Genomic DNA, 26,339 nt, shown 5'->3' with positions numbered 1-26,339 from the left:
AAGGAAGAGTAGCGGTTAAAAAAAAGCTTGTGGGTTTAACTAATCGTTATTTTTTTATTTGCATAAATCTCCTTTAGGGGGGTGTGGCATATGCCTACATACCTTTGCTAATAGGTGTCCCTCATTCCCATTTAAAAAAGTTGGGAGGTATGGGTAATTACACTGCTTGCATATACAGAAATACACCTAAATGATGTATTAATGATTACAGGCCTGCATTCAATTGTGTCTTTAGTATGTGCTTAGAGTTCAACAATAAAGAAGTCCACTAATGGCTAATAGTTGCTAAATAATTATATGCAACAAAAGTCTTTTTTGTGTGAACAAAACATTTTCCTGGTGCCTCCATGGCAGCATACAGGTGATAGAGCTCCGCCTCGACTCCTCCCTCAGGACTAGTGAATAGTATAAATTAAAGACATAGTCCCTCCCCCAACATTCTCCTTTTTTTCCTCATACCTCTTGTGCTGGTGAAGAGTAGCAGTATGTCCATACCTCTGCTTTTGGCAGCGTCCGCCGGGTTTAGCCTTTCCCGTGCGCAGTCCCTGTTCTTGGGCCGCTCACAGCGCTGATAAGACTGGGAACCCCTCTGTGGATCTGTTGGGGTCTTTTTTGCAGAGTTTCCTCACAGGAACGCAGTCTGTCACCATATCCTATGATGAAGGCAAAAAGGAGTCGCAAAAGGATCAGCTTCCATTCTCCCAGGCTTGTGATTTTTTCATTTCCATTTCTCTTTTTAAAAAAAAAAAGAAAGAAAGATGCATATGTTTTTCCTTCCCCTCTTCCCTTCTGTACCCTTCCCTTTCTCCCCTTGAGGAAAGATATACACTTTAAAGGGTGCAGTAAGTTCCTTTAGTTTGGTACCTGTCATGCTTCTCATACTGCTGCCTTTAGGATCAACATTCTGTTGCCCTGCTGCTGTGGGAACCCTGCTGCGTTCTGTGTACTCTCTACAGTGCGGTCCGGCGTCTCCTCCGCCGTTCTGTGCATGCGCGATCCGGGGAGCTTAACCAGCGTGTCGTTGGCAGCTCTTTTTCTCAGCTCCACGGCTTCGGCTCTACTGCGCATGCGCGGTCTCTCAGCACCCCGGCGGCCATCTTTGTTCCTGGAAAAAGGGCCATTTTTTGCCCTTTTCTTCCAAAAAAAAAAAAAGAAGAAAGAAAGACTGGGGGTTCATGGGATTTCCCCACCCACCTCTAGGGTATTTAAGGTCAGCTTTGGGGACCTATCAGTCAGAAGTCTTCTCAGCTGTGCCCTGCTAGGCTTCTCTAAAGCTGCTCTGTGGTAAGTATTAAAAAAAAAAAAAAAGAACTTTTGTTTTCTTTCCTTACCTTTCTTGCTATTTTTTTCCGCAGCTGATCCTTATGCCCAACTCCGCAATGAGCCATTCATCTCGCAGCAAAGATCCTCACACTTCAGTTAGGTATGGGACCACCTATACGTGAGTATAAAAAAAAAAAAAAAAAGTGCGCTCGCGTGGCCTGACATGATTTTTCTTAAAATCATAGCCTTGCCCACTACAAGAGGACCGAAAAATCCTCAAGACACCACGATGACGACAGCCCAAGTCGCAGATCTCGTTCTTCACGCCACCGGTCCCGCTCATCAAGACGTGAGTCCCATTCTTCTCGACACAGATCAAGATCCAGAAGACGGGATCGGTCCCCCTCTCCTAGATCCTATAAGAAGAAGTGCTGGACCTGTGGGGGTACTCCGCTGCCGAACAAAGTAGTTTGCAAGGACTGTTTTGCGGACTATGCGTCCAGCCGCGAGTTAGAAAACCAACAGGTGGTGGACCTGCTCAAAAGAACTATGAAGGACTCCTTCTCTGAGCTGGCGGCTTTGGTCCCCGCTCAACCAGTCCCGCAGACGTCCCAGACTCAGGATGTTGAACTTAATCTTCCCGGTCCTTCTGCAGCCAGTACTCCTCTACCTCCATCAGGCCTGCCAGTCAGAGATTCCCCACCTGAAGACCTCTCGGGTGATTCGTTAGATGAGTCAGATCCTTCTGGCTTCAGCCATTCATTGGTGAAACCATTCATCCAGGCAGTCAGAGCTGCAATAGCCTGGGAGGATGCTGAAGAACCTCCCCAGGAAGCAAGAAGCTACTTCCCATTCCTTAAAAGGAAACAGGCTTTCTTCCCTTTGATGGGCGAAATCAGTCAAATCATTCAAGATGAGTGGTCAAGGACTGATAAAAAAAACTTTCATTGGGCCGTTTCAAAAAACTGTATCCCTTACCAGAGTCGGGAACGCAGTCATTAAACTCCATGCCTATGGTAGACGCATCATCTTCGTAGCATCACTCCAGCTTCAGGGAGCAGCTGTGCCGGTTCCCTTGGCAGAGCGCTTTGCAGGCTTCTATTCCACTCTGTTTCTGGTCCCAAAGAAAACGGGGGGATGGAGACCTGTGATGGATCTGAAAAGGCTCAACAGGCACATACACCCCGAAAGCTTCAAGGTGGAGTCTCTACAAACAATTATTCAGGCAGTGCAGCCAACAGATTGGATGATTTCAGTCGACCTGCAGGATGCATACCTACACGTGCCAATCCTACCTGCCTTTCAGAAGTATCTCAGGTTTGCAGTAGGACAGACCCACCTGCAGTTTCAAGCTCTGCCCTTCGGTCTGTGCACTTCCCCCAGGGTATTCACCAAGATCCTAATATCCGCCCTGGTTCCCCTGCGGGAGAGGGGTTTGAGGATATACCACTATTTAGACGACATCCTCCTCCTAGCAAGCAGTTCGGATCAGTTGGTATATCACCGAGACTTTCTTCTCCAGTCCCTGAGGGAACTAGGATGGTTGATAAACTCAGAAAAGAGTCAGCTTGCACCTACACAGCGAATGATCTATCTAGGTGCAATGTTCAACACCCAGGAGGGGACAGTATCATTACCATCTTCGAAGAGGAGGATTATCATCCAGAGGATGGTCAAAACCATCGCAAGCCGGTACCTAACGGCATCGCAATGCCTGAGCCTCATTGGCACAATGTCTGCCTGTATACCAATGATTCCTTGGGCCCATTGGCATTTGAGGTACTTCCAGATGGGTTTCTTGGCGCAGTGGAAGAAACAACAACTCTCTCAGACAATTCTGCTGACGGGATCAATGCGCAGGAGTCTTCATTGGTGGACTCGCCCGAAAAACCTCTCCAAACCTCGTCATCTGGGTTCCCTCTCCTGGATCACAGTTACGTCCGATGCGAGTGGACAAGGCTGGGGAGCCCATTGCGGGGAAACCAGAATTCAGGGAAGATGGTCCTGTTCCACCCAGGGAGTAGTATCCAACATCCTGGAGATGAGAGCAGCGTTCTTGGCACTGACGTCATTGGCATCTCAGATCAGAGGCCAGAGAGTACTTTTACGCCGGGACAACAGGGCAGCTGTCGCGTATCTGCAGAAGCAGGGGGGCACTCGCAGCACATCACTCCTCAGGGAAGTAGAGCCGATTATGCTCTGGGCAGAAAGGAACATCTTAGACCTCAGGGCGATGTATCTCCCGGGAAGGCTGAACACGGAAGCAGACACACTGTCAAGGAACTTCTTGGACAACAACGAGTGGGCTCTTCATCCCCAGGTCTTCCGTCAGATTGCCAACCTCTGGGATCCTCCTCAGGTAGACCTATTTGCCACTCCAGAGAATGCCAAGCTGACCAGATTCTTCTCTCGCCTGCCGTATGCGCAAGCCGAGGAAGTAGATGCCCTGTCATGTCCCTGGAGGTTCTCCACCGCATATGCCTTTCCCCCCCGGCCGTTAATATTCAAGTTCCTCCTGAGGCTTCTCAGAGAGACAGTCCAGGTACTGGCAGTACTTCCATATTGGCCGAAGAGACCCTGGTTTCCTCTAGCCATGCGCCTCAGTGTGAGCTCTCCAATCAGGATCCCTCCTTTCCCTCAACTTCTGATGCAGGGCAGTTTAGTTCATCCAAACCCTCAGAAGCTAAATCTTCGAGTCTGGAAATTGAGAGGCGAAGGTTCGAGTCGTTAGGATGTTCACCAGGGGTCATAACAACCCTCCTAGGAGCTAGGAAGCCGGCAACCAATGCTGTATATTCAAAAATATGGGACAAGTTCTTGTCATTTGCTACCTCAAATGAGTTTGATCCAATCCTTCCTTCTACATCAAACGTTCTCGGTTTCCTCCAGACAGGACTTGATCTGGGTCTGGGCCTAAGTTCCCTCAAAGTGCAGGTAGCAGCAATTTCTGCAGCAACAAATAAAAAATGGGCAGAAGAGCCTTTAGTAGTCACTTTCCTCAGAGGAGTATTAAAGATTCGCCCACCTGTCAGACAGTCTTTTCCGAAATGGGATTTATCCCTGGTCCTTGAAGTCCTATCTGAACATCCCTTTGCCCCAGTGGAACAAGTGGCAATTTGGAACCTAACAGTAAAGACAGCTTTCCTGATAGCCATTACTTCTGGCAGAAGGATCTCAGAACTCCACTCTTTAGGAACAGGTGATGACCACATCTCTTTCTTCCACGACAGAGTGGAACTTCGTCCTCTTCGGGGGTTCACACCTAAGGTCACTACTCCAAGCCACCTTTTGGAGCCCTGGGCACTACCAGTATTTACTGAAGCAGATTCGGAATCTTGTCACGAGCTGGACATATCCAGAGTGCTCAGAGCCTACCTAGAGGCCACCAGATCCTTCAGGAACTCAGAAAGACTCTTTATTGTACCATTCGGTAAATACAGGAGCAAAGAAGCCTCCATCAGAACTCTGGCATCTTGGGTGGTAAAATTAATCCAGAAGGCCTACAGGATAAAGGATATGGAACCTCCATCCCGAGTGAATGCTCATTCTACAAGGGCAGTCTCAACCTCCTGGGCAGCAAGGGCTAACGTTTCATTGGAGACGGTGTGCAGGGCTTGGTCTTCTCACAATACTTTCCTCAGACACTACCATATTGATCCAGGAGCTCTCACGACGGTTGAGTTTGGAAGGAGGGCAGTTCAGGCTGCGATTTCCCATTCTAATTAAACATTCATTGTTAAGCATTATCCCACCTGTGTCAGCTAGTTATTTATCACCTGTATGCTGCCATGGAGGCACCAGGAAAAACGGAAAATTGTATCATACTTACCGTAATTTTCCTTTCCTGGTGCCTATCCATGGCAGCATACGCTCCCATCCTCGGTATTCTATGTCACGGAGAATGTTGGGGGAGGGACTATGTCTTTAATTTATGCTATTCACTAGTCCTGAGGGAGGAGTCGAGGCGGAGCTCTATCACCTGTATGCTGCCATGGATAGGCACCAGGAAAGGAAAATTATGGTAAGTATGATACAATTTTCCGTTTTTGTGTTCCCACGTCTGTATCTGTTCATCAAACAGACTTCCTTCCTTTATACAATGTTTTTTATTAGATGCCACTGCTCTGGCTGAAAATTTCACAAATGAGTGAATTGGCTGTCACCATTCCTGCAAGACCACTAACTATACTGAAATTCAAAGGTGTCTCACAAGGAGACAAATGTAAATGTGATTCTGTCAGCTTGGCCAGTGATCGCATAGACGTCCTATTGGACGAAACTTGTTGGGAGGAGTTTGTTATGCATACTGACGTCTATGTCTGTTGTCTCCTGATAAGTAGCGGCTTCTATGGAAGTGTCTTATTTACCACAATATGAGAGTTTTCACTTGTCCTTATATGTAATATATTAGGGATGATTGATATGAATGAGAGGATCAGGGGTGTCATAGCCAAGATCTGCTGGTGCTTGTGAGATCTCCTCATTAGATACTATTGCTCCATCCTTGTCCTGGTTGGTATTGGCAGAGGAGAAGTACCTTGATGTGATCCAAGTCTAATACAATACATTCTGAGTGCAATATACCTCTGTATATGATGTCTTTACTCTTGTAAGCCTTCTAATTGTTGGTGATGGGTTCTACTTGCACTTTAAAGTGGAAGTTCAGCCAAGAACAAACTTACTCTAAATCTACTGGCAGCCACGTTCTAAAAACAAATCTAACCCTGTCAAGCAAAAATCGCTATACATACCTTTTCTTGAAGCCGGTCCGGTCTCCAGCAGCAGATGCTGTGAGGAAGAGACAGCCGACAACGGCTGGGAAGTAACATCACCCATAGATTTACTGTTGTCGGCTGCCTCTTCTGCACACGCCTACACAGAGAAGCCCCCGCTGTCAGCTCAGCATGGGACCGGAGCGGCTGCAGAACAGGCATGTATAGCGATTTTTGCTTTACAGGGTTAGATGAGATTAGTCTTAGAATGTGGCTGCCAGTAGATTTAGAGTTAGTTCATTTTTGACTGGACTTGTACTTTAAACTACTTCCCGCCGGCCCACCGTCAAATGACGGCGGAGTGGTGCGACTCTCGTTCTGGGACTCAGTCATATGACGGCGCTCCAAAACGGCTGCTCTGGCGTATAGCGCAGTGGTCACGTCTGTGCCGTGTTCTAGGACGATGACACGGCTCTTTACCCATGTGTTCAGCTGTGTCTAATCACAGCCAGTCACATGTAAATGTGGAAGTGCAGTTTATCGGCTCTCCCCGCCTCACACTGATAGAGTGTGGCTAAGAGAGACGATCAGCGGCGTATCCTCGCAGGGGAGACCAGTACAGGTAATTAAGGCACTGATCATCAGTGCCCTAATTACAGTAAAGCCCCAGCAGTGACCATCAGTGGCACCAATCAGTGCCGCCTTCCAGTGCCCATCAGTGCCACCTAATCAGCGCACATCAGTGAAAGAGAAAAATTACTTATTTACAAAATTTACTGACAAAAACTAAGAAATTTTTTTTTTTTTAATTTCCGTTCTTTTTCCTTTTTTTTAGTAAAAAATAAAAAAGCCAGCAGTGATTAAATACCACCAAAAGATAGCTCTATTAGTGTGAAAAAAATTATAAAATATTTTAATTTGGGTACAATGATGCATGACCGAGCAATTGTCATTTAAAGTGTGAGAGTGCTGAAAGCTGAAAATTGGCCTGGGCAGGAAGGGGGTGAAAGTGCCCAGCAGACAAGTGGTTAAGTAACTTTTTCAAACTACCAGAGCTGTTTGTCTAAGAAAACAACTGTCTGCTTTATCCAGTGGCAACAAGTCAGATTCAACCTTTCATTGCTTCAATGTAATTTTCAAGTGCAGGTTTTATTTGATTAGATGGTACTGGGCAGACTGTTTTTTTTTTTTTACATTTTAACCACTTGCCTACTGGGCACTTAATCCCCCCTCCTGCCCAGACCAATTTTCAGCTTTCAGCGCTCCCACACTTTGAATGATAATTACTCAGTCATGTAATACTGTACCCAAATGAATTTTTGTCCTTTTTTCATACAAATAGAGCGTTCTTTTGGTGGTATTTGACCACCTCTGGGTTTTTTATTTTTTGCGCTATAAATGAAAAAAGACCGAAAATTGAGAGAAAAAAATGCATTTTTCTTAGTTTCTGTGATAAAATTTAGAAAATTATTAATTTTTCTTCATACATTTTGGCCACAATTTATAATGCTACATATCTTTGGTAAAAATAACCCAAATTAGTGGATATTATTTAGTCCGTGTGAAAGTTATAGAGTCTACAAGCTATGGTGCAAATCATAAAAAATTTCATTTCTTGCGACCCTAACATGCCAGGAAAATACAAATACCCGCCAAATGACCCCTTTTTTGAAAGTAGACATTCCAAGGTATTTAGTAAGATGCATGGTGAGGTTTTTGATGTTGTCATTTTTTCCCACAATTCTTTGCAAAATGAAGATTTTTTTATTGTTTATTTTTTTTCCCCACAAAATTGTCATTGTAATAGGTTATTTCTCTCATGGCATGTATATACCACAAATAACACCCCAAAATACATTCTGCTACTCCTCCTGAGTATTACGATACCATGTGTGGGACTTTTTCACAGCCTGGCCACATAGAGAGGCCCAACATGCAAGGAGTCCCATCACGTGTTCTAGGAGCATAAATTACACATTTAACTTGTTGACTACCTATTACACTTTTGAAGGCACTGGAGCACCAGGACAATGACACGTGACACTGACGACAGATGGCATTGATACGTGGCACTGATGACAGATGGCACTAATACGTGGCACTGATGACACTTGACACTGATGACAGATGGCACTGATATGTGGCACTGATGACAGTGGTGACAGTTGGCACTGATGACAGATGGCAGTGGGGACAGATGGCACTGACAGGTACTGTGTTCACTTTTTTCTGACACTCAGGCTGCAGCGGTTCGCTCTCCCTCCTCACACGCTGTCTCTGAGAGGAGGGAGAGCCACGATGAGAGATGATCTCATATGTTTACATATGAGATCATCTCTCATTGGCACCGCCGATCACACTGTAAACGGCTGCTGTGATTGGCCGTTTACGACGATCTGTGACTGCCAGCACAGAACTTCCCAGATGCGTGCCTGCGGGAGTGCGCATCGCGGAAGTAAACAGCAGGACATCCAGGGACGGCCTCCCGGCAGTTAGCGTCCGTACTGCAGCTGTCTTTCGGCTATAGTGCGGGCGCGAAGTGGTTAAAAAGAAGTTTTATGATTACCTGAAGTGGTACAATCAGATTTGCATTACCCTGAGAGGTAATGATATCACTTTATAATCACGGCACATATTTTGTTTAGAATATCATAATAAATCTACCAAGCAGTTACTGGTCCTATACAGCAGATTTCTGGGTCACAAAAGGGTGTCAAAAGCATTTTATGTAGATTGTAAGGAAGATCTGTTCTATGCAATAGATCGCCAAGTAATTATGCACTGACATGCGCTATGCGGCGCTCCACATGATATGCGCTGTCCATTGCGCATGTGCATGCGTTACCTCGCAGCTATTTGAGGAGGAAGTGATCTTCCCCTCACTAGCTGCCATCTCTGTCACTCGGCTACGGTGCTTTCTTGCACACCACCCTGCTCTACTGCTTGGACCCTTGAAGGTTTGTAACCTTTACACTAGCACACATATACCTCTCATAGTTTTGGAATGCAATGCTGCACCCCAGATATAACCAGCTGTCACACTTTGAACCTATGCTTGTTTAATTTAAGAGTAATTACCATTTTATCTTACTTTTTAACTAGTATATTATATCTATAATAGTATTTATACTAGTTACAAATTACATATCTTGAACTAAATGAATCATTTATTATGCTTCTAACCACGCTTACCAATATTTAAATCCAACAGTTCTCTGTTGTGAACATGTATTAGGTGATTTTATGCCTGCAGGCATTTGACTTTTAAAATATATTTATCTTGTTTTAAAGGTCCTCTCTCCCATTTAGGGGCTTTGGTCGCTACCATCGCACAACAGCACTCTCTGGGTTTCAAGTTTGGGTTCAGTAGCGGGGGCTCTTCCCGCTTATTTTTTTCTAACAACGTTCACCCCGCTTTGTTTGAGGACTGACACACCCTTAGATCTGCACCTACCTCGACCCCCATATACCAGCTGTACGTGTTTTCACGCTTGACTACATATCTGGCAGTCTATTTCCTTTTCATTTTGTCTACTTGACTGGTATGTATGGTTTTACTCAGCCTCAACGATGCTCATCCCTGTCTATCATGAACGTGAATTTTATGTGTGATTTTGTCTCATTGTAAAATACCAATATAGTAGTGCTACTTCATACGACATGCCCCTGAAGAAAGGACTCTCCAGAGGTCCAGAAACATGTTGGGATCAGAATGGAAGGATCTGCCTTTTTAGATTCATATCAGTTATATGATTTTGTCTATGCTCTATACGTAAACTCTTTATTTGGTGTTGTACGCACCTAATATTCTTTATGATACATTTTTATATTTTTTCATCAATTGTTGATCAGTTGCCTTAAAAGTCTCTTAGTATACTTTTGAGGGGTACTTTCTTTATAATATTGTTTAATTTGGGATGTTGGCAACATTTGGGTCTTCTCGGGTGGATCACTATAAATTACAAGTAATTATGCAGAAATCATATTTTATACATCAGTGGTAGAGTCCCTAATGGTCATTAAATAAAGCAGCCCTACAGGGTATAGAGAGGTAATTATATTTCTCTATACATTATATAGTATATTAATCAGCTCTATATACCAGGTCTTTAGGACAGAATGTTAGAAACACGTGTTAAATATCACCAGTGAACCCTCTCCTAACACAGAAATTTGCTGCTTCTTTAAAGAGGTTGTAAACCCTCGTTTTTTACTTTTTTTAAATAACAAACATATCATATTTCCCTCCACTGTGCAGTTTGTTTTGCACAGAGTGGCCCCAATCGTTGTCTTCTGGGGTCTTCTAGCAGTGCTCGCAGCTCCTCCCCGCATCGGGAAACACCCTAGGAGAAGAGCTCACCCTGGGGGTAACCGTGCAGGCGCGCTCCCGAGTCCAGCATTTGTGTCCATAGACACAGAATGCTGGACTCGGCCCTGCCCCCGACACCCACGTCATTGGACTTGATTGACAGCAGCGGGAACCAATGGCTGCATTAAGGTGAAAAAACACGAGGGTTTACAACCCCTTTGAGATATGCCCTGGAATTCATAAAAACTGGCTCAGGTAGATTATGAAAAAGTTTCTCTCATGCATTCTAAAAGTGGTGAAGAATGTGCAAATTCATGTACCTGTCAAGAACTTGTACTTGAATTTGGCTCATGCTGTGCCACTTTTAGAATGTACGTAAGACACTTTTGCAAATTCTGTCTCAGACAGTTTTTCTGTTTGTACACCAAAAGAGAGTTGGTCTTAATTAGATCCACTTTTAAATTTGGTGCATTCAATGAAACACAATGTAAAAGTGGCGCATTTTAGAACTACCTGGATTTGGTGCAAATGCTTCCTGAATTGGGCACAATACATTAACAAGAGGGATTACCGCCATAAAAGTGGTGCAGCAGCTTTATTGAATTCCCCCCATGGTCTATAGGAAAATGCAGTTTGTGAGCCAAGATCTAGTTATACAGTGTATATCTGGTTCTCAGTTCTAAACAGTAGCCCAATGCACCCCATAAAACATCTGACAAACCAGAAAGTTAGAATGAGACTAAAATACTGAATGCGTAGATGGACTTTTATTGAGTAGCAAACATTCTGGCTTCAGTCAGAACACCTGCAGTGTCTCCTTATGTGCAGGTACAGTAGTACGCATTGATGGAATCATTCCAGTTTCCAAACAGTCCATTGGCAAAGTCCTTTAACTGGTAGACCATTCCAGCGTTGAAGGAACGGTTGTTTCCAGTTTTGCCCGACTTGCTCCACACTTTCAGGGTGCAGCGGTTGCCCACAACCAGAGATGAGATTTTGTTACCCCATCCAGATGGCATATAGGGGAAGTCATCTCCATTCTTGACATCAAGGTAGAGCCCTCCGCAGGACTGGTCAAAGTACATATTGCTGTGTTCAAACATGCGGGCACAGAGCTTCTCCCCTGCATCATTCACCAGTTCCGAGGGTGCGGGACATTGAGCCAGGAGACCCTCAAAGAACAGAGGCAGCAGAAGCACCGAAAACAGCACCTTCATGGTGATAGCTAGTGTGAATCCTGTAGACCACCCATCCTCTCAGGTATTTATATACAGTATTTAGAATATCTTTGAAAAAACCGACCAAGGCTGTGCTGATATTGTTGTTGCCTCAGGTGGCAAAGTCCTTGATTATATCTAGGATAGTAAATACATGCAGCGTAGGTGAAGGTACACACAGGTGTGACAATTCCCAGCATGTGTTTTTCTAAGAGTTCAGATGCTGTCTCTTGTGTTTGAGAATCTCAGTGGGTGTCAAGGTGAAGTCCTTGTCACATACAGCACAGTGATATTTCTTGTGTAGAGAAGGCAGTGAAGAGGGCTTTATTCCTGGTTCTTCTGACTCTATAGAAGAACAATATTAATAGAGTTAACACTTGTCATTGTAATGTATATGTGGACGTTGTCAAGTCCTGTCTAGTGTTGCAATATAAGATAACATACTGTACATCTGCTTTGCTCATTTGCATGCATGTCTTTAGGATTATAGTGCAACCAGAGAAAACTGTCAATTACGCCTAGTCAAAATATCTGTTCGGTGCTGATCATATGTTATGGGGGTTGTTCGCCGCTTTTAAGGAGCCAAGTAGCACAAGGTTTAATGGCAACAAAATATAAGGCTCTGGTTCTATTTAGTGTTGCTGCACCCTTCTGAGATCAATTAAAAGAATATAACATCAATTAAAAGAAAACTATGATGGTACTGGAACAATTAAATGTATGCGATTCCTGCACCACCACCAATATACCTACAGTGATAGTGTGCCTGTAAATTATAAAATGCCCACAGCTGCAAACAACTATTGTGTGTTCCCACACCAAAGGTAAGTGTTTATATAAAGTAAAAAAAAAGTGTTGCGCTGTAGAGTAATAAGAAACTGTGTTGTGCTCATAAGTTTACCCTGGCAGAATTTATGATTTCTGGGCCATTTTTTCAGAGAAAATGAATGTTAACATAAAAACTTTTCTTTCCCTCATGGTTAATGTTTGGCTGAAGCCATTTGTTATCAATCAACTGTGTGTACTCTTTTTATATCATAATGGCAACAGAAACTACCCAAATGACCCTGATCAAAAGTTTACATACCCAAGTTCTTAATACCGTGTATTGCCCCCTTTAACATCAATGACAGCTTGAAGTCTTTTGTGGTATTTGTCTTTATCTTCTCAGATGGTAAAGCTGCCCATTCCTCTTGGCAAAAAGCCTCCAGTTCCTGTAAATTTTTGGGCTGTCTTGCATGAACTGCACGTTTGAGATCTCCCCAGAGTGGCTCAATGATATTGAGGTCAGGAGATTGAGATGGCCACTCCAGAACCTTCAGTTTTTTCTGCTGTAGCCAATAACAGGTTGACTTGGCCTTGTGTTTTAGATCATTGTCATGTTGGAATGTCCAAGTAGGTCTCATGCGCAGCTTCCTGGCTGATGAATGCAAATGTTCCTCCAGTATTTTTTGATAACATACTGCATTCATCTTGCCATCAATTTTGACCAAATTTCCTGTTCCATTGTAGCTCACACATCATCCCCAAAACATCAGCGATCCACCTCCGTGTTTTACAGTAGGAATGGTGTACCTTTCATCATAGGCCTTGTTGACTCCTCTCCAAATGTAGCATTTATGGTTGTGGCCAAAAAGCTCAATTTTGGTCTCATCACTCCAAATGACTATGTGCCAGAACGTTTGAGGCTTGTCTCTGTGCCGTTTGGCGCACTGTAAGGGGGATACTTTGTGGCATTTGCGTAGTAATTGCTTTCTTCTGGCGACTCAACCATGCAGCCCATCTTTCTTCAAGTGCATCTTGAAACAGCCACACCACATGTTTTCAGAGAGTCCTGTATTTCACCTGAAATTATTTGTTGGTTTTTCTTAGCATTCCAAACAATTTTCCTGGCAGTTGAAATTTTAGTTGGTCTACCTGACCGTGGTTTGGTTTCATATAATTCTCATTTTCCATTTCTTGATTAGAGTTTGAATACTGCTGATTGGCATTCTCAATTTCTTGGGTATCTTTTTATATTCATTTCCTGTTTTATACAGTTCAACTACCTTTTCCTGCAGTTCCTTTGACAATTCTTTTGCTTTCCCCATGACTCAGAATCCAGAAACGTCTGTGCAGCACTGGATGAAAGAAGCAGGGGTCTGTCAGGAGTCCAGACACTCATTGACCTTTTTTACACACACACACTAATTCAAGCAAATAGATCACAGATGAGGATGGTTACCTTTAATAGCCATTCAAACCCCTTTGTGTCAACTTGTGTGCATGTTATCAGGCCAAAATCACCAGGGTATGTAAACTTTTGATCAGGGTCATTTGGGTAGTTTCTGTTGCTTTTATGATTTAAAAAGAGTAAACACAGTTGATTGATAATAAATGGCTTCAGACAAACACTAACCATGAGTGAAAGAAAAGTTTTTGTGTTATCATTCATATTCTCTGAAAAATGAAATCATAAATTCTGCAAGGGTATGTAAACGTATGAGCACAACTGTATGTGTGCGTAATATATATATATTTTTTTTTTTTTTTTTTTATGGTCGAAGCCCTATGGCCGATACGGATATGAACAAATAGACTTACCATAAGACTTACAACATGAAATGGACCTGAAGTGTGCCCAGGTCTGATGGTCGGTATATCAAAATAAGGGGGCATACCCTAGATTAGAAATTAATATTTTGTGAAGAGAAATGAATTTGAGAAATGCCCTGAAATGGGATGGGAGGGTGGGTACCGCGCACAGGAAAGACCACAGGCGAGCGGGCTGGTTAAATAACCCCCGGGCTCCTCCCATAAATTCAGGCCACCATACTGGCCTTTCTACTTATGGTCGAAGCCCTATGGCCGATACGGATATGAACAAATAGACTTACCATAAGACTTACAACATGAAATGGACCTGAAGCGTGCCCTAGTCTGATGGTCGGTATACCAAAATAAGGGAGCAAAAACATTCAGGTAGGGGTGTAATTTTATTAGTTTTAGCTCTATTTACTGAGCAAGTTTGGTGAATGCTTGTGCCATTTCCACCTGGGGATTGGGGATGTACCGGGCGAGGTAGGCAAAGTTCCACCTGCTAAGTCTCTTAATGACGCGATCTGGGACCCATGCCGAGATGCTGCCAAGACTGCCCCCATACTAAAGAGTGACCGGAGTACTGACTGGGGTCGAGGTGTAGGCTGCGTAGAAGAACTGGCAAGGCACTCAAGGGTTTGCCCGAAAAGGTAATAGGGGACTAGAGTTTGAGTGTTCCCGTAGGAGTGACAGTAGGTGGTCGAGTATGGTTACTGGACACCGGACGTTGTTTATTTTATAGAGATGGATGCCTATCCTGGAGCCTGATTGCTGGGTTTTAGACACTGCAAGGTGGAGATTGAAATGGTGTTGGTAGTGAGCCAACTACACAGAACTTGGCCTGTGGGATTGCTGCGGGTGAACTCGCTGGGCCGCCAGAATCCGTAGTAGGCTAAGTAAATGGCTGCTTGTATGAGCAGACTTGGGAGAAGGCCAAATGTCGAACTAGTAAAGATAGTAGACATGTCCCGGAAGATGGCAGCCTGGAATGAACGTACAGTGGACATTAAACTGGTGCTGCCACTTCCGGTGCCACATGAAGAGGAGGTGAGCAGCTCCAGCTCCCGCACAGCTCCTCACATAACCGGCATTTAAGCCAGCCACAGCACCGGGGGAAATCCCTACTGCCCCTGCTCTATCTCAGGCAGACATGGACCGCTTCGTGGAGCGATCCTACGCTCGGGCGCTGTCCTCGCCCCCCTCCACAGCTCCGCCGGCGGGAGACATAGCGGCTGACACAGCCAAGATGGCGGCCGTTTCGGACACAGCAGAGCGGCCTCAGCAGCAGCCACAACCTCCCCCTGCCCCTGCAATGGCAGAAGCTGACCCCGCATCCCCTGCCAACATTGCCCAGGCTGTAGTACAACTACTGGGGCCATCACTAACAGCCACTGTGGACGCAGCGGTACACAGAGGGCTGGAACAGCTACACATAGAGCTCCAGGCTCAGGCCCAGCGCATTACGCAGGTAGAGGAAAGGATTTCTATAACTGAAGATGACTACACAGCCTCATCTGCAGCACTTGCACGTATCAATGCTTCATATAGAGACATATGGGACAAGCTGGACGATTTGGAAAATCGTTCAAGGAGGAACAACCTGTGCATCATTGGCTTACCAGAGTCGATCCCAGCCTCCCACCTCACAAACATATGTGCGAAACCATCCCAGAGCAACTTGGCCTCCGCATACCATGCACTGTTGAACGAGCACACCGTATGGGTCAATATTCTGACACGCGCGCTAAACCTCGGCATGTGATAGTAAAATACTTAAACTACGCCGACAAAAACGCCATAATGCAAAAATTTCGTCGCACGCGCTCACTGGTGGTAGATGGCGCGAAACTGCTGCTTTTCGCAGACTATTCCATAGAGGTAATGAAACAACGCAAGGCATTCTCCTCGGTATGTTCCACTCTGCACCACACCCAAACCCCATTCTCCCTAGCCTATCCAGCTGTCCTCCGCGTTCAAACACCTGAAGGGGAGCAACTCACCTTTCACACACCTGAAGAGGCGGAAACCTACCTAACCAACAGAAGCTCCGAAATGGAACACAGCGCCGCGACAGAGGGATCTCCATCGTCATCTTCACAGCATGCATATGGACCCCCCAAACACCCCCGAAGCCCGAACAAACCTCCATACAAGCGCAGCCGCTCCACCAACCAGGAAGACCGCTCTGAGAATCGTTGAAGGAATCGTCGAAGGACTCCACATCACCACCTTTTTCACATCGCCATCTTCTAACGGGTAGTATCAACCCATCTCATACCCTTTCTTTTTCTCTTAAAATGTTTTATTATTACGAGGAGGATGCTATTGATGATGACCTTATAAACTGCCATACATGCTCCTTGTGGAGCACTACCCCTCCCAACCTGTAGCTGAAAAGTACGCAGCTAAAAGTTATGCAGCTATACTGTTATGGTCATGGAACTCAATAACAGAGATAGTCCCCCAATACCTGGGAAACTTTCCTTTTCAGGGACACATGCAATGTTGTAATCTCTTGTATTTTCTATTTTCTGGTCTGTTTATGCCTAATTTTAAAAGGGGGGCCCTCCCCTGGGCTTGGCATACCTCACCATCGATTGCTTCAAACCTGCACTACCTCCTCAGGGGATCCCCCCCCTAGACTACTCTCCCTTCCTATCCTTTACCCCCCCCCCATCCATCTTTCCTCTCCCCTAAAATCCCTATCCCCATCCCCCGTTGCTACCACCCTGCCCCCAAGTGAGGAGCTTGCAATCGATGGGAGCTATGCTAACTAGATAGGTGAGACCTCATGTGGAAAAAAGTGAAGTCCACAACGCACGTTATGCATTTCCTTATACGATATACTGCCTTATTAATGTTTATAATTTGTTGTTCCTTAGAGAAGTTTAAGTTCATGTTTGCCAGCTTAGTTCATATGTCTTCAGGCGCTTTGATTGCTCTCAAAAGGTAGATAGCACATCTACAAAGGGGTCCTTATACAAACCCCTCAACCAAAACGCTTTTAAATATCAACTATGTCACAGTCTGCACTTGGGAGTCACCTAAAGTTTGTCTCGTGGAATGTTAAGGGGCTCCGCTCCCCAAACAAACGTATGTCTATCCTCAGACACTTGCGTCGTCTCCGGGCAGATGTGGCTCTACTTCAGGAGACGCATCTGGCTGCAGACGACCTACAGCGTCTTCGTAAACTATGGTGGGCTCTGTTTATGGCTCGCCAGCAGTAGGCCGTAAAGCGGGTGTTGCAATCCTTCTGCACAAGAATTTACAGCACACTGTCAGAGACGTCAAGACTGACTCGGAAGGACGGAAACTGACTCTACATCTGACTATAGATGACAAACCTGTAGCACTTACCATCATCTATGCTCCTAACTCTCCTGACACCTCCTTCTTTCAGGACCTAGTGAAATGGGTGCTAACCACACCAGAGACGCTACACCTATTGGGTGGGGATTTTAATTCAGTCATGTCCTCCCTAGCTGATCGCACAGGTTCCTCTACACATAGATCACACACCCGTACCCCCTCATCATCTGCATCTACCGTACTGTCACAAGCCGTCGCCTCCATGCACTTTGTGGATGTCTGGCGCTTAATGCACCCAACAGATCGGGAATACACCTTTTTTTCGCCCCCGCACAATACGTTTTCACGTATAGACTATTTCTTTGCCTCCCCCGCCCTAAGCTCCATAATAAACGCACCAGACATACAAGACGCAGTGATCTCAGACCATAGCCCAATAGTGGTTCATCTAACCCAAACAGCTCGCTCCTCTCCCTCTCCTACCTGGCGCTTCCCCTCCTATTTAGTCAGCAATGAGGACTTTCAACATACACTATATTGTGCCTGGGAGGAATACATCTCCACTAATGGAGCTCACATTACAGACCCTAACCTATTCTGGGAAGCAGGCAAGGCCTTTCTACGGGGTAAAATAATCTCATACACAACACAGTTTAAAAAAAAAGCCAAGCAATATACTGAGTCAAGCGAAACCCTACGCTTGGCACATGAACAGCTCACATTAAACCGCACCACAGAGAACATACAAAAATGGAGACAGGCCAAAGACACCTTTGACCTCTGGGCAGAACAACATGAAGCGGCCAAAACGTCATATTCTCAGCTACATTTTCATAGATTCGGAAACAAGGCTGGTAGGCTCTTGGCCAAGATGTCCTCAGGCCCCAGACGTCCTACCCGTATTATGGCTCTTAGAGCTAAGACAAGCTCTCTGGTCACCTCCCCAGCCGACATTAGCAACCTACTCGTGGAATATTACACTAATTTATACAAAGCCGACCCAATTGACTTACCTACCACTGACTTACTGCTCAACAAAATACGTCTACCCAAACTCCGTCACACTCAATTAGAGATGATTAATGCCCCCATTACCGTTGATGATATTCGATCTACGATCAAAGACATGGCCTCGGCCAAAGCCCCGGGACCCGACGGATACACCACCGAATTCTATAAAATGACCAGGGAATTCATCCCGAACACCTTAAAACATGTATACGCAGCTATGTGGGACGGAGGGCCCTATCTTCCCACAGGGACACAGGCCCACATTAAACTAATCTCTAAGAAAGGGAAAGATCCCCTATTACCGGGCTCGTACCGACCGATATCATTAATCAATGTCGATGTCAAAATCCTATCCAAAATAATTGCGATGCGACTGGCTCCCCTACTACCATCATTATTACACCCAGCCCAATCTGGCTTCGTCTCGGGCAGATCGGCCACCCTAAACATTCGCAAAGTGTTAATGGCTCTGGAATACGTCAAAACTCACCCCAACCAAGACATTGCCATCATGTCATTAGACGCCGAAAAGGCCTTTGACAACATCAGTTTCTCTTGGCTCTTCAGAGTGATGACACAATTCGGATTCTCAGGACCGATTATGCGATTTCTTTCACAAATGTACGCATCCCCTACCGCACGTCTTGTAACCCATGACGTTATCTCAGACACGATCCCATTAACAAAAGGAACGAGACAGGGCTGCCCCCTGTCTCCACTCCTGTTCAATCTAGCAATCGAACCCCTGTCCAGAATACTAAATTCAACTGATGGAATCAGTGGCATCACTCTGGAGAACCACACTCTTCGTTCGGCGCTATTTGCAGACGACATACTATTGTTCTCCACCGATCCCACAACAGACTTTGACAGACTCAAACAACTTTTTTCAGACTTCAGACTTTGCTCGGGATTTAGAATCAATTTTGATAAAAGCAAGATCCTACCATTACACCCCCATCTCTCCAGTAAATGGAAACATCTATCCCCCCTGGCCATAGCCAACCAACACATTACATACCTGGGCATTAAAATAGGACGTGAACCATCATCTCTGTACTCTTTAAATTACCCCCCATTGATAACCAAAATTGTGAAGGAGTTGGAGGCTTGGGGGTCCTTGCCTCTCTCGCTCTTTGGGAGATGCCACCTTTTCAAAATGGTGTCTTTCGCACGCCTACTTTACCCAATGCAGACCATACCTCTTCTAATTAAGCATTCAGACATCCAAAAACTCCAGAAGGCCCTAACTGCCTTTATATGGTCTCACAAGAAACCTCGCATAGCGCTACAGAAATTATGTCTCCCGAAGGGCGAGGGCGGAGCGGGATTACCCAATATGCGTTTTTACAACTTGGCATGTTTACTTAGACAGGGCTTAGACTGGCTAACTGGTGGGTCTAAATATTCTAACCTATCCTTAGAAGAGGCTATGGTGCACCCATATGACCTCTCGGCCATCCTTCATTCTAATCCCAATACATTACCCCCCACCTCAAAACAAGCGTAATCATTAAGGACACGGTCATTGCATGGAGAGAAGTAAGAAAATTACTCAAAATACCATCCAGCATCTCCAAATACCTTAAAATACAAGGGAACCCTATGTTCCTTCCATCTATCATCCATAAAGCTTTTGATCAATGGAAACTTAAAGGCCTCACAGATGTCTCGTCTCTCTATCTCAACAAATCGGGCAAATTCAAACCATTTCAAACCCTGATGAGGGAGTACTCCCTACCACCAACTCATGTCTTCTTCTATCACCAACTCATCAGCTATCTTAAATCCTGCTCGGGACCTAGTACCAACCCACTTGAAAACATCCTGCATTGATACTCTCATCAAAAGCAATAACTACTCCATCTCCAATATTTACTCTTGTCTCATACAACACCAAACACGGAAGTATGCCCTCAAACCATTTCAAAAGTGGTCACACGTATTAGATGACGAATCTCTGCCAGAAAAAATCCTTGAGGGGTACAAGACAGTCCGTAACCTTACTATTTCTGAATCTTGGAGAGAGACACAATTCAAGATCATTCACAGAGCTTATTTCCCTTTTCGCTTCAACAAGAAAGACCCCACCCAAGCGCAATGTTCCTGGTGTAACTTACCTCGCCCCACTTTACTGCACAGGCTTTGGGACTGTAACAAGATTGATGCTTACTGGACTAAGGTGATCACCTACATCAACGAAGTCCACAAAACTCAGTGCACCAAAGACCGCCTATTATGCCTGTTCAGCATACCCCCTTCATCCTCATCGCCAACGGCGGTCTCACAAAATATTCCACACTGGGCTCACCTATGTCTCCTAGTGGCCCGCAGGACTATTATGTCTCACTGGATATCAGCTACTCCTCCTACCCTAACAATGTTTAAAAAAGCCCTGGCATCACTTTTCCACCTAGAGAGACTGGACACCATCACCCTTAATCTCCGATCGACTTCCCGTTTTTTCAAAAGATGGAGGAAATACATTGAAGCCACATTCGCCTCACAGGCTCTGATCGAGATAATGAACCCATTTCGCTACACGAAATGGTACTTGACAAAAGATCTCACCAACTCTCTTGGCCGACTCAAAATACCCCCCACCCCAGATTCCTTTACTTTTAACCCACCGTAGGATATCCACAAACCCATTGTGCCCCTTGGCATCCACCCCCCCCACGTTTATTCAAACGCTGCCTCCACTCCTGAAGGTATTTAGATGTTAAGATTTCATATGTCAAGCAAAGTTACGCCCTATAGTGTTGATGAGATGGCAAACATGAACTCCCCTGTCTTCCCTTTCCCCTAATTTTCTTTTATTCTTATGTTTTCTGCTACTTCTCCCTTGCTCTAACCGATATGACAAGCTTGTATTTCAACTATTATGAGAAGTCATTGAATGTTATAGACTGTAACGGATAATACTCTGTAACTTTTGTTACACTAAGCTTTTATACTTTTGTATGCTATAAAACCCAATAAATATTTTTCAAAAAAAAAAAAAACTGGTGCTGCCAAGATAGTTGCACCAGCCTGCGCAGGGAGGACATAACAGAGCGATGCGGATTTGGCTTCATCGACAAGATCGGCCTCAGACCGGTTGTTGGTGGCGAAAGCCATGGCCTGTCCTGTCCAGATATGACCCTAGAGTTGAGTGGCTGCCATGACTGGGTATAGCTTGAAGAGGGAGGAAGTCCGGGTAAACCCGGGGTTTAGGAGTATCTCTGGAGGCCATGTTCCTGTAAACAAATGGTGGCCAAAAATTGCAGCAAAGCCTGTGGAGGCTGCGGCATCTGTCACTACCTGGGGTGATAGGGGCGACATAGAGGTGGTATAAACATTTATATACCGATCCACGTAGTACAGAACCTTCCGACATTGATAGGTCCGCTACCGCTGCGGCATCTAAATTAAGGATCTGAAAGGGGTCCTGTGTCTGGGAGACGAAGACCAGGAAGCATGACACAAAAGATCGACTCTGGGGAATGACCTATATTGCAAAATTGAGCATTCCCTAGAAAGACTGAGCTGCTTCTTAGTACACTCCCGTGTATGGGTGAAGTCTTGGGGAACTGGCCTGATGCGGGTCAGCTTGTCAAAGGGGGAGGTTGGCCTGCGTGGAGTTGTTAGTTCGAGAGAGGTTATTGTAGACCTCGGTTCCGGATTGTTGAGTTTTGGAGACCGCCAGCTGAAGGATGTAATGGTTTTATCAGCGAGTCAAGTGGTGTCTACATAGTACCTGGCTGCCGGTGCCACTAAAAGTGAATTTGTTAGGCCGTAGAAAACCGTAGAGGGCTAGGTAGATGGCTGCTTGGATGACTAGACTGGGGAACGTGTGAGTATTTTTGACATGTCCCTAAAGATGGCAGTTGTGATGGGCAGGCGTTTGACGTTAGCTATGGGCTGATGCTTCTGGATGCCACGTAGAAGTGATCTTACTGTATGGGCCTGTTGTCTAGTTCTGTATTTTGTGCATACACCTCAATCATTGTAGTAGTATGGACATATACATATCTAGATCTGGGGGATCTTACAACAAAGAGGTAGTTCGTTCCGCAATACACATTTATTAATAGGGTTACATAATCTATACAAAGTACACACCAGACAGTATTTACAACACAATGTACAGTGTAGGTCTCCTGGCTTACATGGTATTTACAAAATACCCACGACACCCATATTTACAGTACAGTATAAAATACAAGTATATTAGATTACCTGTTAACTTCAGGTCAGCCCATGGTGACTGCTGTCTGTTCCCACACCAAAGAGTGAGTTAGCTTGGTCACAAAGCATTATACCCCCCCCCCTCCTTTCTGTAGTGTGGCTAATATAATTCTCCCTAATTGGTCACTGTACCTAGTAAATGTATATTGGGCACAGCCTGATTGGATGAGTCAAAGAAGGCTGTTGTTTACTACCCAGGGAAGATGTTATCAGGGAGAATAAAAGGCCAATCTTTGAAGTTGAACTAATTACAATAACACCAACACAACACTCAGTATTTTAAATATATTTCCCTCTAACTGAAATATATTTCTAATTGCAATATTTTACAGTGATTAATGGAGATTTCACATAATCCCATAAGGCAACAGGCCGTAAAGACAGACGGCTCTCTGGGGTCCTGTAAGGACAGGAAATGCTGGATGCTGGCTAGGTATAGCCTGATAGTGTTATGAGAAGGAGCCAGCTGCATATGGCAATACGATACCTGGTGCGGGATGGAACCTGAACTCAACTGACCTAAGCGAGAAATGATACAGAAAATGGTGCGTGGCTCGTATGAAGATGCCACTGGAAACAATTGACCGATTAAGTGCCACTGAAGAATGATGTGTGGCTTATTGTGTGCCACTGGGAATGTGTTTGCAATGATTGCAAGAAGTCATGCTAAGATGCGAGCCTTGCAGTGATTGCAAGAATTGTGCTTAAATATGTGCTTGCAACGATTGTAAGGGAAATGTATTTGCAGTGACTGTGAGAAGTCCATATTACTGCATGTGCTTGCAAGGAGTTATGCTTAGATGTGTGCTTGCAGTAACTGCAAGAAGTTGTGACTGGATGCGTGCTTGCAACAATTGCAAGTAGTTATGCTTGGATGCGTGTCTTGTAATGATTGGAGCTGTGCTTAAATGTGTGCTTGCAATGACTGCAAGGGAGTTTATGTTGCTGGATAGGGATGAGCCGAACACCCCCCGGTTTGGTTCGCACCAGAACCTGCGAACGGACCGAAAATTCGCACAAACGTTAGAACCCTATTGACGTCTATGAGACTCGAATGTTCGAAATTAAAAGTGTTCATTTTAAAGGCTAATTTTCATGGTATTGTCCTAAAAAGGGTTTGGGGACCCGGATCAATGCAAAACAAACTTTTAAAAACGGCCGTTTTTTTGGGAGCAATGATTTTAATGATGCTTAAAGTAAAAAAAGAAAAAAAAAAAAAGTGAAATATTCCTTTAAATATCGTACCTGGGGGGTGTCTATAGTATGCCTGTAAAGTAGCGCGTGTTTCCTGTGCTTAGAACAATCCCTGCACAAAATGACATTTTTAAAGGAAAAAAAGTCATTTAAAATTGCTTGCTGCTTTAATGTAATGTGTCCTGGCAATATGGATGAAAATCAGTGAGACAAACGGCATGGGTACCCCCAAGTCCATTACCAGGCCCTTTGGGTCTTGTATGGATATTAAGGGGAACCCCGCACCCAAATTAAAAAAGGAAAGGTGTGGGGCCCCCAGGCCCTATATACTCTGAACAGCCGTATACAGGCAGTGCAAACAAGACAGGGACTGTAGGGTTGTTGTTAAGTAGAATCTGTTTGTAATTTTGAACTGGCACATTTTCAAAGTGTAGCTCCAGCCAAAAAAAATCTGTTTTTAAGCTTTTTGGAAAACATAGGGAAGCGTTATCACCCCTGTGACATTTGATTTGCTGTCTGTGCTTCAGAAGATTTCACCTCTTTTTTTGTCCCAATGACAAATGTTTTTTGAAAATTTGGGGTTTTTAGTGAAACAAGGATTGGTGATAAAGCATCAATGTAAAGGAGAAAAGTTTTTGCCATATTAACTCTTTCAGGAGAGAATTTCCCTTCCTATGGGGTAGATTTCATCTCACTGGCTGTTGTCTCCTTCCGTTTGCAAGTAGGAGTCGTTTGTAAGTTGGATGTTTGAAAGTAGGGGCCTGCCCTATATACTCAGCAGAAATTTGGGCCTTAGGTATTGTTGTGGCCACAACACTGTAAGCCCTCACAGGGCCCTGCTGTGAAAATATTAGATCAAGAATTGTAATTACATGCCCCTGTTGAACAGGGGCAGAAAAATTGGGCCTTTGGTGATGGTGGTGCTGGTGCCACAACACTGTAAATCCTCACAGTTACACTTGGTGGGCGCAGAAACGGGCCCCGCTGTGAAATATTAGATCAAGAATTGTAAATTACATGCCCGTTGAACAGGGCCAGAAAAATTGGGCCTTTGGTGGTGATGGTGGCACAACACTAAGTCCTCACAGTTACTCTTGGTGGGCGCAGAAACGGGCCCTGCTGTGAAATATTAGATCAAGAATTCTAATTACATGTCCCTGTTGAACAGGGGCTGAAAAATTGGGCCTTAGGTACTGGTGCTGTTGCCACAACACTGCAACCCCTCACTCTAGTTGGAACGCAGGAACGAGCCCTGCTGCAAAGTATTGCATCAAAAATTGTAATTACACGCCCCTGTTAAACAGGGGCTGAAAAATTGGGCATTAGGCACTGGTGCTGGTGCCACAACACTGCAAACCCTCCCAGATACTCTAGTTGGAGCGCAGGAACTAGCCCTGCTGCAAAGAATTGCATCAAAAATTGTAATTACATGCCCCCGTTAAACAGGGGCTTAAAAATTGGGCCTTAGGCACTGGTGGCGGTGCCCAGAACCAAAATTGTCCTTCCAAGCTATCAGCATGATCATTGAGGAAGAGGATAATTACTCAGCATAACAGGATAGTCACTCAGCATCAGCATAGGCAGTCTTTGAAGGGATCTGACATTTCCAAAAAAAAAAATTATTCGGTTACATCAGCATCAGGTGCTTGGTATCTGGTGGTGATCCAAGACTGATTCATTTTTATGAAGGTCAGTCGGTCGACCGAGTCGGTGGACAGACGCACCCTGTGATCGGTTACAAAGCCTCCAGCAGCACTGAATGTGCGTTCCAAAAGAACGCTGGATGCAGGACAGTAGCTCAATTGCATACTGTGCAAGCTCTGGCCCGTGATCCATCCGCAAGACCCAGTGACCCAGAGGATTTTTGGTGGGAAAGGTGGCCAAGTCAGATCTTGCCCCTAGGTATTCCTGCACCATGTAAAACAGACGCTGGTGATGGTTGCTGGAACCGATCATACCTTGGGGCTGCGGACTAAAAAATTGTCTGAACGCATCGGTCAGATGGCCACCTTCTCCGCCGCTCCTTCTTTGACTGACCGAAGCCTCAGGAACACGTTGTCCAGAAACAGGAGTCTGTAACCTCCCAGTCTCTGGGAATGCGTTGCACAGACCTTTCTGCAAGGCCTCCCGAAGATGTTTCATCCTCTGCTCCTCTGCGACGGCAAGATAAGGTCCGCAACCTTACCCTTGTAACGTGGATCAAGGAGGGTTGCCAGCCAGTATTGGTCCTTCGCCTTGATACCACGAATACGAGGATCCTTCCGCAGGATCAGGGAGGCCATGCAGCGTAGGTTTGCTGAGGCATTCGGTCCGGAGTCCTCTGGGTCACTAAGGACCACATGATCCGCGGCCACCTCCTCCCAGCCACGTACAAGTCTATGGGTTTCTTGGGACTCTAAATGATCACTTAAAGACTGCTGCTGATGCTGAGTGCCAGGCTCTACCTCCATACTGACACAATCCTCCTCGTCATCCTCTTCCTGTGTGATCGGCGGGCATGCAGGAAAACTGTCTGGA

At 45.1% G+C, this 26,339-nt stretch overlaps 1 protein-coding gene and 1 pseudogene across 2 annotated transcripts in view; both read right to left on the bottom strand.

Moving 5' to 3' along the window:
- Nucleotides 1-11,032: 11,032 nt before the first annotated feature.
- On the bottom strand, nucleotides 11,033-11,501 carry LOC141107938 (syncollin pseudogene; annotated as a pseudogene).
- Nucleotides 11,033-26,339, bottom strand: part of DHX34 (DExH-box helicase 34) — a 97,846-nt gene continuing 82,539 nt past the window's right edge. For both annotated transcript variants that reach the window (XM_073599016.1, XM_073599017.1), the window contains one exon: nucleotides 11,033-11,846. In XM_073599016.1, the coding sequence (XP_073455117.1) occupies nucleotides 11,710-11,846 (137 nt within the window). In that variant the 3' untranslated portion in view covers nucleotides 11,033-11,709. The remainder of the gene's footprint in view (nucleotides 11,847-26,339) is intronic.

Source organism: Aquarana catesbeiana, linkage group LG09 (genome assembly GCF_042186555.1).
Source record: "Aquarana catesbeiana isolate 2022-GZ linkage group LG09, ASM4218655v1, whole genome shotgun sequence".
Taxonomy (NCBI): Eukaryota; Metazoa; Chordata; class Amphibia; order Anura; family Ranidae; genus Aquarana; species Aquarana catesbeiana.
Note: the sequence above shows the minus strand (reverse complement) of the source record. Positions and strands in the feature narration are given on the sequence as shown.